Source organism: Hydra vulgaris, chromosome 09, assembly GCF_038396675.1.
Source record: "Hydra vulgaris chromosome 09, alternate assembly HydraT2T_AEP".
NCBI classification, from domain to species: Eukaryota; Metazoa; Cnidaria; class Hydrozoa; order Anthoathecata; family Hydridae; genus Hydra; species Hydra vulgaris.
This window is the reverse complement of record NC_088928.1, coordinates 22219627-22235000: the sequence shown is the minus strand read 5'-3', so window position 1 is coordinate 22235000 and position 15374 is coordinate 22219627. Positions and strand designations below refer to the sequence as shown.

Here is a 15374-nt window from a genome sequence, read left to right as displayed (position 1 = left end):
CATATCGATAATGATTGGTACCGAGTTTAGCTATAATACAATATATAGGTGAAACAAACATGGAAAATAGAAATGGGCCTAATACACTACCCTGTAGTATTCCTGTTGAACTTGCTATTAGTCTAGATTTTGTTGATCCAATAGAAACAAAAGATTTTCGAGAGTACAAGTTTGATGTCAGCCATTTTAGTGCAATATCTGTGACACTAAATTCATCTTTAATACGGGAAATCAGCAGGCTGTGATCAATTGTATCAAATGCTGAAGATATGTCCAGAGATAGGAGAAAAGTGTTCAAAGCATCATCAATGGTTAGCAGGATGTCATTGCATATCTTTAATAGTGCTGCTTCGGTTGAGTGATTCGATCTAAAACCAGATTGTAAAGGATTGAAGTTAACAGATGAAGTTACGTGTGGAAGAAGACGAGATAATGCAAGCTTTTCAAGAATTTTGGAAATTGTATTGAGATTTGGTATTGGGCGTAGATTTGATAAGTCAAATTCTGCTAGTCCTGATATTTTGGTAATTAGTGTTATTTGAGGCTGGGAAAATTCCAGATTTGAATGAGAGGTCAGCAAGGTGAGCTATAATTGGACTGAAAAGTTCTGAATAAGATTTAAGAATATTTATTGGAATAATATCAAGTGGCGATGTCTTAGGTTTGAGAGCTTTGATTATTTTTGACGCATTGGTAGGTGTGACTGTACCAAATGTTGGTAAAATATCTACCGGGGGAAATAACTCTGAGATGAATTTAGATTTTGGGTTTTGTGCAAGCCTTTCCTGGATAGTATTTTTTATACTTTCAAGTTTGCGTAGGAAATATTGACTTATTATATTGTATTTTGCTTCTGGTATTGTGTTTTTAGTTTTAGAACTATTTGAATGTAGTAATTTCTTGGCAATATTCCATGTTTATTTCTGATTACCATATGCAGAATTTAGATTTGTCTTATAATGATTACATCTGGATTTATGAACTGCTGCTTATGCCTTACCGCATGCAATTCGATATAGTTTTTTATCTTATAAGTTTCCAGTTTTTTATAACAACGCTCCAGTTTACGACGTCTGATTTTTTTATTCTTGGCATCTGAAGATAACCATTTATCATCATGTTTACCAGGTCGCATTGAATATTTCCGAATGGGTGCTAAATGATCGAGAACAGTTGTTATATTTGCTCTTATTTGTTCAGCATAATCATTCACATTGTTTTTAGGTGATAAGCAACATGGCATTACTTGCAATTCTTTTATAAAGCATGACAAGTTTAGTTTTCTAAAGTTTCATTTTGAAAACCCAACAGTTATACTATTTGAAGATTGATGATAAAGTGCAACCCGAATCATATAGTGATCTGAAATACCCTGATCAGTTACTTGAATATTGTTGAGTGAAATGTCATCATGTCAATTTATTAATAGATCAAGCAAGTTGGCTATACCGGTAGTAGATGATATGCGAGTTGGAGATTGAACTCTTTGTATCATGTTGTAGGTCTCTAGAATCTCAGCAAGTCTTGGATTGCAGGTTGTTGGAGTAGTACTTGGGCAGTTAAAGTCACCACACAGAAGTATTTCTCCAGATAATGTTTGAAGTTCTTCTAGGAGATCAGATAATTCGAAAAAGAAAATACTTGTTGGAATGATTGGATTTGATTGATAAATAGCAATAATATTGTAGATATCATTTGCCAGATTTAGTTTATCAGATGTACGTTTATAAGACAGGCTGTTGACAATAACGAGAGTGGTCTGATATTAAAGTTGTCCTGGTATATTATTGCAACGCCTCCTCTATGATGATCTGATTGACAGTACTGAAATGTTTTAAAGCCTGTTGAAGCCATATCTTCTTGAATTGTAGTAGGGTCATCTGACTTTATCCAAGTTTCAGTGAGTATAAAAATATCTAGAGAATGATTATGCACTATATCATAAATAATAGCAGATTTTTTTATAGCAGATTGAACTTTTTATATACCCAAGTTTAATGTAGAGGATCTTTTTATTTTTATATGTAAATTATGCAGATTTGATTTCAATCCATTTGAGTTCACCTGATCGTATACCCCAATATTTTTCCATTGCGCACATTGTATCGTTGCCTCCCATTTGTTTTCTCAACTTCATAAGCAAGTGCTGCGTTTCAAGAATTTCTAACTTTTCTGAGTTCACTGTCGAACAATCTCTCATTTGCAGTTTTGTCTTTATTAATAAAAATATTTTTGAAGTTGATATTATCATTTAACTTTATGGAGTTTTTAATTAAAACATTTTGAGTTTTTTTGTTCTCCAATTCAATTAAGATGAGGTCAGGTGGTCCTCCTGGTCTTTTAGTATTTTTAGTTAGTCGAATTATTCTTTTTGTATTTGTTATTGAAAAATCTGGTTTAATTGCTTTTAGTAATGTTTCAATGGTTTTTTTTATCATTTTCTTTATTAATTTGTTTGTCTAAAGTAGTATGATCAGCTACCCCACTTATAATGATGTTGCTTTCAATTCTTTTTTTATTATTAAACTCGTGTGTAATTTTTGCCATCATTACCACTTCAGTTTCTTTTGATTTTGATTGATTTTGCTGAATTGATGTTGCTTGTGCATATGTGAATATTGTTGTTGGTTTTATTTGATGTTGCTATTGAGACATTTATCTTTTCATCTTCAAGAATTTTAAGTCGTTTTAAAAGGTCAGAAACGATATATGATATTTTGCCACACCATTTTTGCATATTTTTGGTAACTTCAGCAGATGTACTAGGAATTGTTGTCCAATTTGGTTCTTCTAAGCATTCATAGTTGAACTCCATGCTTTTTTTTATATACATATTTTTTAAATATATGAGAGGGCTACCACGCTGAATAACAGTGGATTACCTCTTGATGTCTTTTGTAAGAGGGTTACCACCCTGAATAACCTCAGTAGTATATATTTTAACCTTATTAACACCTAAGGAACCTTATTAACCTAAGGAACTTATTAACACAAATAGAACTGTTAGTTTTTTTGTGTTTTTCTCTCTCTCTCTCTCTCTCTCTCTCTCTCTATATATATATATATATATATATATATATATATATATATATATATATATATATATATATATATATATATATATATATATATATACACATAGCTCATTTTCCTCTTATGTAGACAAATATAAACTAAGCTCTTTTGAGCCAATATAATATTAGCTTATTCATTTGCTAATTTATTACAATCAAAAGAGCTATAACTGTTGCTATTAAAAGAAAAAAATTTTTAAGAAGAATGGAACGATTTATGAAACCTTATAGACTTGGTATACACTGCACGACATAATGATAAGACACTCAAAAATATTTATAAAATCTACTCTACATTTATATTTAAAGCCTAATAGTAACTGACAGCAAAAGTTTTACAAGACTAAACAACATTTAAAAAAATTTATTTTAAATGTAACTCGTATTTTAATTAAAAAATAAGACCTTTATCATGATACCTAATCACACACCAATGCATTACACCACCACCCATTTGACATTGTTGCTGTGTTACTGCTTCTTGTACAAATGTTGTATTACTTGAATATTTTTAACAACCAAAACAATTTTTTCATGAGCAATTGACAATAGCAAAAGCAATACAGTTATTCTTACTAACATTTTTGAGGTTGATCAGGGGTTTTGAGTGAAAGTTTCAAACAAGAAGCTTTCCATGATTAAGTTTAAATCATCTAGCTAAAGAACTGATAGATATATTGTTTGTATTTTACACAGAAATAAATTTCATAAGGTTTAGTTACAGGCAAGTAACACATCCAAAGTGGAAAAATAAACATATCATTCAAAATTGCTGCCTTGTTAGATAACTTTATTTTAAATTATATCTTTTTAGAAGAATTTTTGTAAACCATTGTTTTAAAATGGGGTAAAGTTTTCATGTAATTGTGCAATTCCAATGTTATCAGTTTTTTATCCTGTTTTGGTATGTAGCATGTTTTGAAAAACGATTTACAGGATCTGAAAATAGATAAATTAAACTATCAATGGCTGAAAAGTTTTAGGAATTTTCATTGAACATGTTTCTATACAATGAATAATAAATACTTATGTTATTGGGATAATGGCCGTTCCATTTAATGTAGTTATTTTTTTAATGACTTGTAAATTTGCAATATATATACATTAAACAATGTGCAAAGTCTAACTGTAGTCAAGTCTAACTGTATCATGGGTGGATTATGATATAAGTAGTAACAACATTAAGTTTTCTTGAACTTATAACATTATTGAAAGAGTACACAAACTTGTTCAAAATAGTAGCTTAACAAACTGCATCATCAGTCATTTCCACAAAAGAAAGATCACCTTGTGACCAAAAGACTCAGCTGGGTCACTGGTAGCAAACAGTTAACAGTCACCCTAGGTAACAGATTTTCATTAAAAATTCCCAAGTCTTTAAGTTCAGTTTATATTATATTATAAAAATTATATCCAAAAACAAATTTGCTTTTTAATAAAATGACTTTTAATAATCCAACTCAGGTGGTTTAAGGCAAAGTCTCCATAAATTTTGGGTTTTTTTCGTTTATGCGCAAGTGATGTGCTTTTTTATCATTCATATCTAGCTGGAGAATTTCAAAACGCTTAATTTTGATAACACTCATTTTTTGATTTCAATAATGATCACTTATTGACTAATAAAATCTGGCAAAAAAGTTTTGTGTGCTTTCTTGAATTCATATCATTATGAACATTATGCATTCATGTTAGGGTTAGGGTCAGCATATAATATGATAAATTCATAACGAAATTCATTTCTTAATTTATTATTTGATCGGCAAACATAGAGTGATTGGTATTATGTATTTAGTTATGCAAACCAATATCATATAAATGTTTTTGATAACCTTAAAACAATATTATATTGTGGAATAAAGGTATAAATGAATAAAGAGTCATCACCCCTAAGTGTCTATTTAAAGTCGGGAATTGTTATGGTGTCCATTAGATTTTGTTGATTCATTTTTTAATTAAACACCTGTTTAGTATCTTAATTGTTAGTTTGCTAATGCTTTAATGTTCATACCAATCATTGCTTTAATCTAGAAAATTACTTAACAACAATTTATTACAAAAACTATTGATTGGCTGGATCAATATTATTAACAAATAAATCAGATAGTTTTAATTATAATAAAATAATTTATTACAACAACTATGATTTATCTTTATAGTCTGATAGCATTTTTTAGATATTTTTAACAAAATAACATACCAAAGCAGCACACTAACTTTGGTGCAAAATCTAACAATGGTTCAATGATTCCAAGGTTGTTTTCCTAATGGAGTGTACTGACTGGATAGACTTTCCCAAAACTACAGACATTGTTCGATTCACCTTCTTAAGCATAAACTAATTTACCTTTTTAAGTGAAACTTTTATTTATTTTCAAAACCACTTTTTTTTTGTTTTACAAAACTGATTGCGATTGTCTTTCCAATTCATTTTTATAAGTGTTTATATAAACTTCTAAAATTCCTAGTATCTTTAAACTGTTCAGCTGCTACACCAAATTGAGCATATCAATGAAAATGATAATGGGTCTGCTGATTCAAAATTTGAAGCATATGATGAAAAAGAACTTCCCTACTCATTTCTGTTCAAAAATACTTCTTCCTCAATTGGGCTTCTCTACAGATTTAGGACTCTCTAATAATACAAGTTTGAGCACAAAACTGGAAGTTGCATAAAATAAGACCATGTCAGCCAGGTCTACACAAATCTTTTCACTTTTCGAACTGATAAAGCCAGTTTAAAGTTCCAAAATTTCTCGGTATGCAAAAAGTTTTGGAAAGCAAAAAATAAAATAAAAATTGGCTTGTCTATTCACCTGGTAATTAAAAAATGTACTGATTTTAAAACTAAAAATTATAGCAAAGAATAGTCGGTCTAGCATCAGGAATTTAAGATTGGAAAAAAGATGCGCAAAAAGTTTTCAAACAAAAAATTTCTCACCAGCATAAAAATGTAATACGCCTATATGAATCAACAGTATACACTTACTTTTATGATGTTATCTCTGCAAAAGCATTTAAATAACCTTTTTATGTTACTTGCAATAAAACTGTTTGCAACAAAAAAATAAAAACATTTTATTTGCAAAACTGTTGATTAATGTTACAAAAAAAAGAAGTTATGTTGATGTGAGAAGTGATGCTTTCGAAGTTCTGAACCAGATTTAGAAACTGAATTTTAGGAAAGGTGAGTTGATAAAACGAAACACATTTCAGGAGAACTTTGGAGAGATGAAAGAATTGATGATCCAACTACATGCTTTATATGAAAAAACAAGTCACTTCTTTTTTTTTTTTTTTTGATTTACTTGTTTAGTAAACATCAATTTGCCACTCATTGGAAGCAAAAAGTAAATGCTTTTGAGGATAATTGAGACTCTTAAAGGACAATCGATAACTATCTGATGTATTTATAGTTGTTGTAAGAAAGATTTTGCCCTGAAAACAAAGAGAAACTAGCTATCAATTGTTTTGCTTTAGAAAAAATGTAGTTTGATATGTATTAAATATTTTAATTGTTATCTAGAAATGCTATGCCAGAACATTTCCTTAAAAGCAGCAAATTATTTTTCAATAATATCTAAAACGTAATGTAATTACGGAATGATTTTAATTTATTTAATTTTGCCTTTTTTAAAACTTGTTTGAATTTAAAAAAATATTATTGGAAAATATTTTTCATTTTAATTTAACAGTTAAAAGATTGTGACTTTAAAAAATAAATATTTTTAAACATTGTAAAAAATGAATATTTTAAAACATTATTATAAAAAATTAGTATTTTAAAACATAATAAAAAATAAATATTTTGAAACATTATTATAAAAAATAGCAGAAATTGAAAAAGTTGACAATTGTTCCCTTAAATCTGGGAAAAAAAGTTTTGAAAAAAATGCAGCATTATAATTGGTTAGTTGCAATACTATTTGAAAATATTCTACATCATATGCTACATTAATGCATGCAGTAATTATACATGCAATAAAAGTATTAATATTATTGTTATTATTTTGATATTTTATTGTTTGTTCATGATAATTATATGCCTTTTTAAGATGTAATTGAGAACTTGAAAGTTGTAATTAAGAAAAGTAAGATGTAATTGAGAAATAAAACATTTAATTTAGAAGTCGCAATATGTAATTAAGAAACACAACATATAATTTGGAAATTTTAAAATGTAATTGAGAAACCCAACATGTAAATAAGAAATTGCAATTAGTAATTAGAAAAACAAAAATTGTAATTAAGAAATAGTAATATATAAATGAGAATACATTATTTGCAATTATGAACTCACAGTTATATAGATGGTTATATAGAAAGTTATATAGTAGCAAAAAAAAAATTATAAAAATAAATAGTCCTCTAACTGTAGTTGTAACTGTAAGAAAATCACTAAAAGTAACTAGACCTTAGACTGTAGCGCTTTGTCTGAAGGAGACGAATGTGTAAAAAAAAAGATTTATGAAAAACAATAAAAGCATAAAAAATGAAAATCAATCAAAAAATAGTTACTTACTTAAATGAAACATCAGGGTGCATCTCACTAAGTAATTGTAAAACTGATTGAGGAATAGTGTTATAAACAAAATCTGAAAAAAAGTAGAGCATAATAAACACTTTTTATTAGTTTAGCTGTTAAAAGTTCAGCTTTAAAAACCCACCTACTAAACTCTTCATAAATGGAAAAAATACATGCCAAACTTCATCTAAGTTACCATCAGTATCTAAGTAAACAGCACCAGCAATAGCTTCATAAATATTTGCTAATTCTTTAGGTACTTCTACAAATTGATTGTTGTGAAAAGCTACAAATGAATTAAATGTTGCCTAAAACACAAGTTCTAAAATTAAAGAACAATCTTTCCCAGTCTTTTTAAAGATTTAATATAAAACACTTAAAAAAATGAAGAATAATATTTCCCAATTTCTTTAAAGATTTAATATAAAGCACTCAAAAAAAAAATTACCAGTAAAAAAAATAATTCAAATATGTTTCATTTAAACAAGTCAGCTAGTATGTTAAGCCTGCAAATATTTTTGAGATTTGAGCAAAGAATGACATTAGCAAAGATTTAAACTTGTTATAGTAATAGTAGAATATAGTTTTGGCTCACAACACAGAGGAGGCTCAAGGTTCAAATCCACTCAATTCCTCTGGAAACACCACAATTAACCTACTTGTTCTAAACAAGTCTTGTTTAACAAAGTTCATGTTTTTAAAGTTAAGAATTACAAATAAAAATATAAAAATTGTTAAAAAAAACTCAAATATAGTGACCTCCCTCTGGAGCCTTGTGAAAGTAAATTCATGAGGAAAAAAAAATTAAATATATCTCGTTTCCACAGCAAAGTTGCATGCTTCATTACAAAAAAATATTAGACAAGGTGGGAACAAAATCAAAAGTTTGACTTTAAAAATCTAATATAATAATTTACGTAATAAAAATTTTAAAGCAATTATTAAAGGAGCCCCAAAGTGCTAAGGCATGTTTACTGTATACATTTTTTTGCTGCATGTTTACTGATATACATTTTATATTTGATGCATTTTGTTATAATCTGCAGTGCTTGAAATAGACTGAACAATGAAAGCCCACAGAAAAATAAAAAACATTTCTATTGAAAAAACTTTTTATACTAAGGGGGATAAGTAATAAAAACAAAGAAAAATGAACAGATTTTCAGAATAAACACAGACTTATTTTAAGAAGAAAAAAATTATACACAAACCATTGTCAACAGTAATTTAATTATCAAAGTATACCTAAAGCAAAACAGGACACATAAGTAACAACAAATCTTCATTAAATACAAAAGTTTAACTTATTTTTAAAACAAATGAACTTATGCATAGATTATGCAATGAACTAAAACATAATTGCTTTAGTGTAATCATAGCTTATGCAGTGGTGGTAATTAACCTCTCCTCAGAATTGTGTTTATTATTACTGGTGTTTCAAAGAGGATCATCACAAATACCTAATTTATTCCATCAGCCAAATTTGTAAAGCACTAATATTTTTGAAGAAATAATAAGGATAGTGAAAGATTGAATTCAATACCAAATACAATAACACAATTAAAATGAAGCAATATATATATATATATATATATATATATATATATATATATATATATATATATATATATATATATATATATATATATATATATATATATACTTAATGGATAAATAAACCCAAGCTAATAAGATATAGAAATAAATATAAAATCATAAAAACAACAAAACCATACAAAGTTTAACACCGTCATAGATATCAAAATTGAATGTTGCTAACTAATAAAAAAAAACAGATTTTGCCTCATTACAAAAAAATATTAGACAATAATATTTTTGGTAATAAAATCAAAAAGCTGACTTGAAAAATGTAATATAATAAATTATGTAAAATAAACTTTAATTGATAGTATTAAACAACAACTCAATTGTTAAAGGAACCCCAAAGTGCTAAGGCATGTTTACTTAAATATTTTTTTTTTCCTTTAAAAATTATAGAACATTAAACAAAATTTAATAAATTTGCTATATTTTCAAATAGATAAAATTAATTTATTTTTTCATTTATTGTATATACTATTATTTATATAAAACTTTTATTATTTTTATATATTTCATTATTGTTATTATTTTTTAATTCTGATTCACTCTGAAGAAGGGTGCAAGCAACCACTATTAAGTTGGGAGTTACTAGGAAAAAAAAGAATAGAGTAATAGAGCAAGGAAACAGTTGATAGAAGACTTGAAAAGTTGAAGGGTGTATGAGTCAGGAAAACATGAAGATGGAAGAGAGTTCTGTAAGGTTAAAGTGCAAGGAAATTAACTAGATGAATAAAAGTTTTTAGAGCATGCAGGAACAGATACAGAAAACAAATAAAACTTAGCTGAATGATGAGTCAAGCGAGAATGAGTTTTAATGGAACTAGAGATGATAACTCATTTGAGCAGCAACCATGATAGTATACGTAGAAAAGAGAAAGAGATGCAACTTTACAACAATGTGAAAGAGGCTCAAGCTTAGCAGATAGAGCGGGTCTCATTTGCAATCCATTTTCGGACCTTGTCTAAAAGAGAAAGAGGATTATTTGAAGAAGCAGCCCAAATATGACAATAGTATTCCATACAGAGAGAATAAGAGATGTGCAGAAGTAGAAAATGGAATCAGGGGTTAGAAAATGGTAATTTAGCAATCGATTGTATATATAGTTTACATAAAAGGTCAGTAGTAAAGGAAAATCCAAGAAGACGTAAAGAAGAGAACTCAGTAGGAGGGTTGCCATTCATTAATGTAGGAATGTTGACTGTATTGCGATAGTTGATTCAGTAAATAACTAAGTTTTGTTAGAGTTATAAATTGCAAGCCACAGTGAGCTCCAATTATTTACAGAAGTGAGATCAGATTCAAGATCAACTGCCTGTTCTAAGCAATGGTAAAGAGTTATTTGTCAGATAGGAGTATGAAGTTGAGTCAACAGCAAAAAGAGCAAATTTAAATGTAAGGTTGTCCAGAAAATCGATGTAGATAATGTATTATGTAGATAAAAAACAAAACAGGACCTAGTATAAAACCTTGAGGTACTCCAGAAGTTACTCGAAATGAAGAAAAGTGTTGGCCTTTGATGACGACTTTAATAAAGCAGTTAGAAAGAAATGATTTGATAATTTCAGAAACATTCCCAGATACACCATATGAAGCAAGCTTATGGAGAAGACAAGCATGCCAAACTTTGTCGAAAGCTTTAGATATGTCAAGACCAATAGACCTAGCCGCTCCGCCTCTATCTAAGGGATGATAAAATCTTTGATGATAGTCACAGTAGTTAGCCAAAAACAGATGCTATTTCCAGCAGGCAGGAAAACAAGACTCATTCAAGCACTTATTAAATAGTTTAAAGAGAATTAAAGAGAGTTCTGGAGAACAATTTTGTAAGAATATGACAGTAATGATGTCTGGACCACAGGCCATAGAAGAGTTTTATTGAAATAGGACTTTAGCAACAGAAGCTTGAGTGATTTTAATGTCTAACAATGGGTTAACCTGTTTAATTGGAATGCAAGGAAGACAATGATCATAAGATTCAAGAGTCGAATTAGAAGAAAAGTTATTTGCAAATAGTTCTTCCTTATCCTTGGGAGAGGTAATAAGATCAGCCCAATGAATGAGATGGAACATTAGATGGAACATTAGATCCTACCCTTGTTAACTACACTGTGGAAGATTTTCCAAAAGTGTCTAGAGCCTAACTTTTAAGATAAGATACAAGATTTAGTGAACTGAGAATAATGGAGCTTAGCATCAGACAGCATCTTTTTACATCAATTTCTTGCAATAGTAAATAGCTGTTTGTTTTTGTTGATAATAGAACTTTCTCTTGTGAACTTTAAACTTATTATATTGTATTATTAAATATAAAAAATTAATTTTGTAAAACTTTTTATTTTAGTAATAATTTGATTTGTTCCATGATTTGATGGTTTGAGTTTAAGTTTATTAAATATTAAAACTTATTAATCCATGATTTGATGTTTTGATATTTAAAGGTTTATTAAATAATAAATAGTTAAAAACAACTTTTTAACTTAAATCAATAAAGTCAACGACTGAATTCAAAAAGTGTCCTTTAAAACTATTTATTAAATCTTGAATTCCACCTCTTATATAGTATACTTAGATCTTTCTCTAAGACAGATCTTTTTAATATCTTACTTCTTTATATTTACTTCAGAATACATTTGATTTGAGGTTTTGAATTAACACTAAAATTAATTTTTTTAAGAAAATATTTTGAATTATCACTGAAATAAAAAGTTTCACTAGAAATAAATAATGGTCACTAATAAATGAAACACAAAAAGAATATAAATTTCTGAATAAAATGTTATGGTTCAGACAGGTTTCCATAATGCTGTTTATTAATAAAGTATGACAAAAGTCAATAAAGCAATTTACAACCAGATACTAAAACAATTTACAATCATGCCCTTCCGAGGTTTTACCTGTCTTATAAATCAAGACCAAGTATATTTAATGCGATACTACCACTAGGAAAATTACCATCTAAGGTTTGCAAGCTCATTTTCTTTACCCACAATCAAACTAGGCATTTATGTCAGAGTTTTCCTAAACATTGTAAACAATGTTTGTAAACAAACAAACAATGCCTTAGCACTTTGGAATCACTTGAATTGGTTTAGCATATTATACTGTTTATTTATTTATCCACATGTCTACTATTCTTATTTAAAAAAAAATACTTTATTATAGAGATTTCCAGTCTTTTTCATTTCCTCAAATACATTTAGCCAATCAATTATTTTTTGTGACAACTTGTAGGAGCTAAAAATCAAATGTTTATGTAATTCCAAATCAGTGGCTAATACAGAGAAAGTGTAGGTATTAACTATGGCAGAGCGAATGAAAGAAAGATTGCCACTTTTGTTTGCACCTGATATATTGTTCCTGCTAAATATTTCTTTTGTAACTAATATGTCAAGAACAGCATCCCCAATTAACTCTAAACATTCATTAGTTCCCAGCTTGATGGCAGCATCAATGTCAAATTCATTTTTTTTCCCATTCAAATAAAACTCATCAGCATAGCTGTGGTGTAAACATGCATTGAAATATAGAGTTGGGTTTTGAAACTTGTAGCCTAATTTTAATTCAAGAGATTTAAATGCTTCTATTCTTTTAAATGATGCACATTCTAAAGGGTAATAAGCCCTAGAGTAGCCATTTTTATGTAACAACGACAGTTTCATAATGTTAAAGCCAAAATATCTAAACACATTGTAAAGCGAATCTTGAGACAATGTTAAAAAACATGCGCCAATAAAAGCTTCAACTACATTTGCAAGTAAACTTTCATTTGCATCATTTAGACTCAATTTTTCTAAGAATGAAAATGCTTTAACAGGTTCAAATATTTCAAATATTATTATTTCGTCCATATGCCTTAAAAATCCTAGTTCAGATAAATATTTGTTTGACAAAATTTTATTCCTATAAAAAACTAATTGTGCGCTTTTAACACCAGGAAAAGCCAAATATAATTCTGCTGTAATTATGTATTTCAGAACTGAATCACCTAAAAACTCGAGCAAGTCATTGTTGATGTCTAAAGCAGCATTTGCTGCTACAAGAGACTGTAAAAAAAGATTATGAGTTTTCAAAATATCCTCTGACTGGCATTCCGAATAGACACTTTTATTTGATGAAACATAGTTTGGAGCAGTACCAAAAGTTAAATTAATGTCACACTCTTCATGAGTAAAATATTCTAAGGAAAAGCATTTTTCCTTTGAGAAATTATTTATTGAACTATGTATGTGAAAAACATTTAAATTAAGCTTAACATAAAAAGCAACAGAAGGCATTAGACAAAAACAGCACAACAAACCCAAGCCAATATATTCCACTGGACATAGGAAAGATAATGGTAAATATATTATAGTTCTTTTTTTATTACTAACCTTCTTGTTTAAAGCATTAAATTTTGGTTTAAAATAATTTAAAGGAGCCATCAGCTCATTATCATCAACAAATAAATTATATCTTTTCATAAAATATTCTTTGTATGAGACGGCTTTTGAATTATCAGGAAATGGGTCTGAGGCTAAAATTATTTTCTCAGATTTTGCACGGTCTAAATGAAAAAAACATTCTCTGGTGACATGAATCTGTATAAAAAGAGTATTGTAATGTTTTTCATAAAGCTTTTTCATTCTTATATCTTTATTTTCTAGGATATGACAACTTTTAAAGCAATCAGTTAAACAACTTGGTCCATTCAAAGACACTTTCATAGTACTGTTACAAATATTTTCAACAATTTTAACTTCATTAGTTTTATTCATCACTTCATCTATATTTCTGTCATTAGTTTTTGAGCCCAGTCTATTTTTAAAGAGCTTTATTTTTGTTTCATATAAATTCATTTGTGCTGCAATCATAGAGCTCATTTTATTGAAATCAATTTTATGCACTCCATTCTCTAAATGCAATAAGACGCACGAATAACCACCATAGCTCATCTCTTTCATTTTCAGCACAACATGAAAAATAAAGTGCATAAACTTTTTAATCAATTCCATTTCACTTGATTTCATGTTATACTCAAACCCAAATTTAATTTTTACATTATTTGGTTGATAGTGGTCAAAAAGTACAAATGGAAAAATCTAAAAAAAAACAAACAACATTAGCATATATATATATATATATATATATATATATATATATATATATATATATATATATATATATATATATATATATATATATATATATATATATATATATATATATATATATATGTATATATATATGAAGAGTTCATTTTCAAAATGCGGTAAGCGCCATTTAAAAAAAAAAAGGAGAAAACTTATGGTTACTTTTTAGTATACAAGAACCTAACACTTTTTGTATCTGAATATTTTTTCAATGAGGTATAACCCTATATTTTTAATGTTTAAAAATGGTTTTATTTTCAAAACACGGTTTGGAGTTTTTTATTTATTACCAAAATGCTGTATTTGTTTAGACCAATCCATGGCAAGTATAAGTTACTTTAGCGCAAGCGCAGCTAATTTAATCAACTTAAGTTGTTATGAACTCGTGTAAAATGGTGGACTACGATGGTTTAGATGAAAGTGTTTTCCTGTCTCCTAATCCGCGTAAAAGAAAGATACGTTGCTCGAAACGAGAAAAAAAAATAAAATTTCTTCATTTTAGTGGAGGAAAGATTCCTTCTTTATTGTGTAATCATAAAATGGGCTTTTGCAAAGTGAGTTTGAATAACATTATTTAATGATAAGGATATAACCAATTAAAAAGACATATTATATGAATAAGTTAAAAAATATTTTTGTATTTTATGTTCTTTTTATGGATTTAATTCATAACGATACTTATTTTTATTTGGTTTATCTTTGGAAACTAATTATGCATTTTTTTTTGTAGTACAAAACATAAGGTTAGGTTAGGAATGCTCTTCTTTAGAAAGAAAAAATTGTTTCATTTAAAACTAAACGATTTTGACGTTTAAATTTTCTAGCAAATTTGATTATCAAATTTTGTATTAGTTTTTGAAATTTGAAAAAATAAAAATAATATTGTTATTGAATGCTATAAAAAGAAGATAAATAAGTTTTAAACACATTTGGATTTTTAAGCACGAGAAATAACACCAGAGAACCTGTTGATGATTCATTCTAACTTTTACCAGCACTCAGACAAAGTATCACAAGATTCAGCAATTTTGGCTATGCTTGAAATA

General features: G+C 28.0%; 1 protein-coding gene across 2 annotated transcripts in view; it reads right to left on the bottom strand.

Annotated features, from left to right (window-relative positions):
* The window catches only part of LOC105848862 (uncharacterized), an 86058-nt gene that overhangs the window by 6664 nt on the left and 64020 nt on the right, over positions 1-15374 (bottom strand). For both annotated transcript variants that reach the window (XM_065805061.1, XM_065805062.1), the window contains exons 6-8: positions 12352-14277; positions 7739-7904; positions 7594-7666 (exon numbers count right to left, since the gene is read on the bottom strand). In XM_065805061.1, coding sequence (XP_065661133.1) covers positions 7594-7666; positions 7739-7904; positions 12352-14277 — 2165 coding nt within the window. The remainder of the gene's footprint in view (positions 1-7593; positions 7667-7738; positions 7905-12351; positions 14278-15374) is intronic.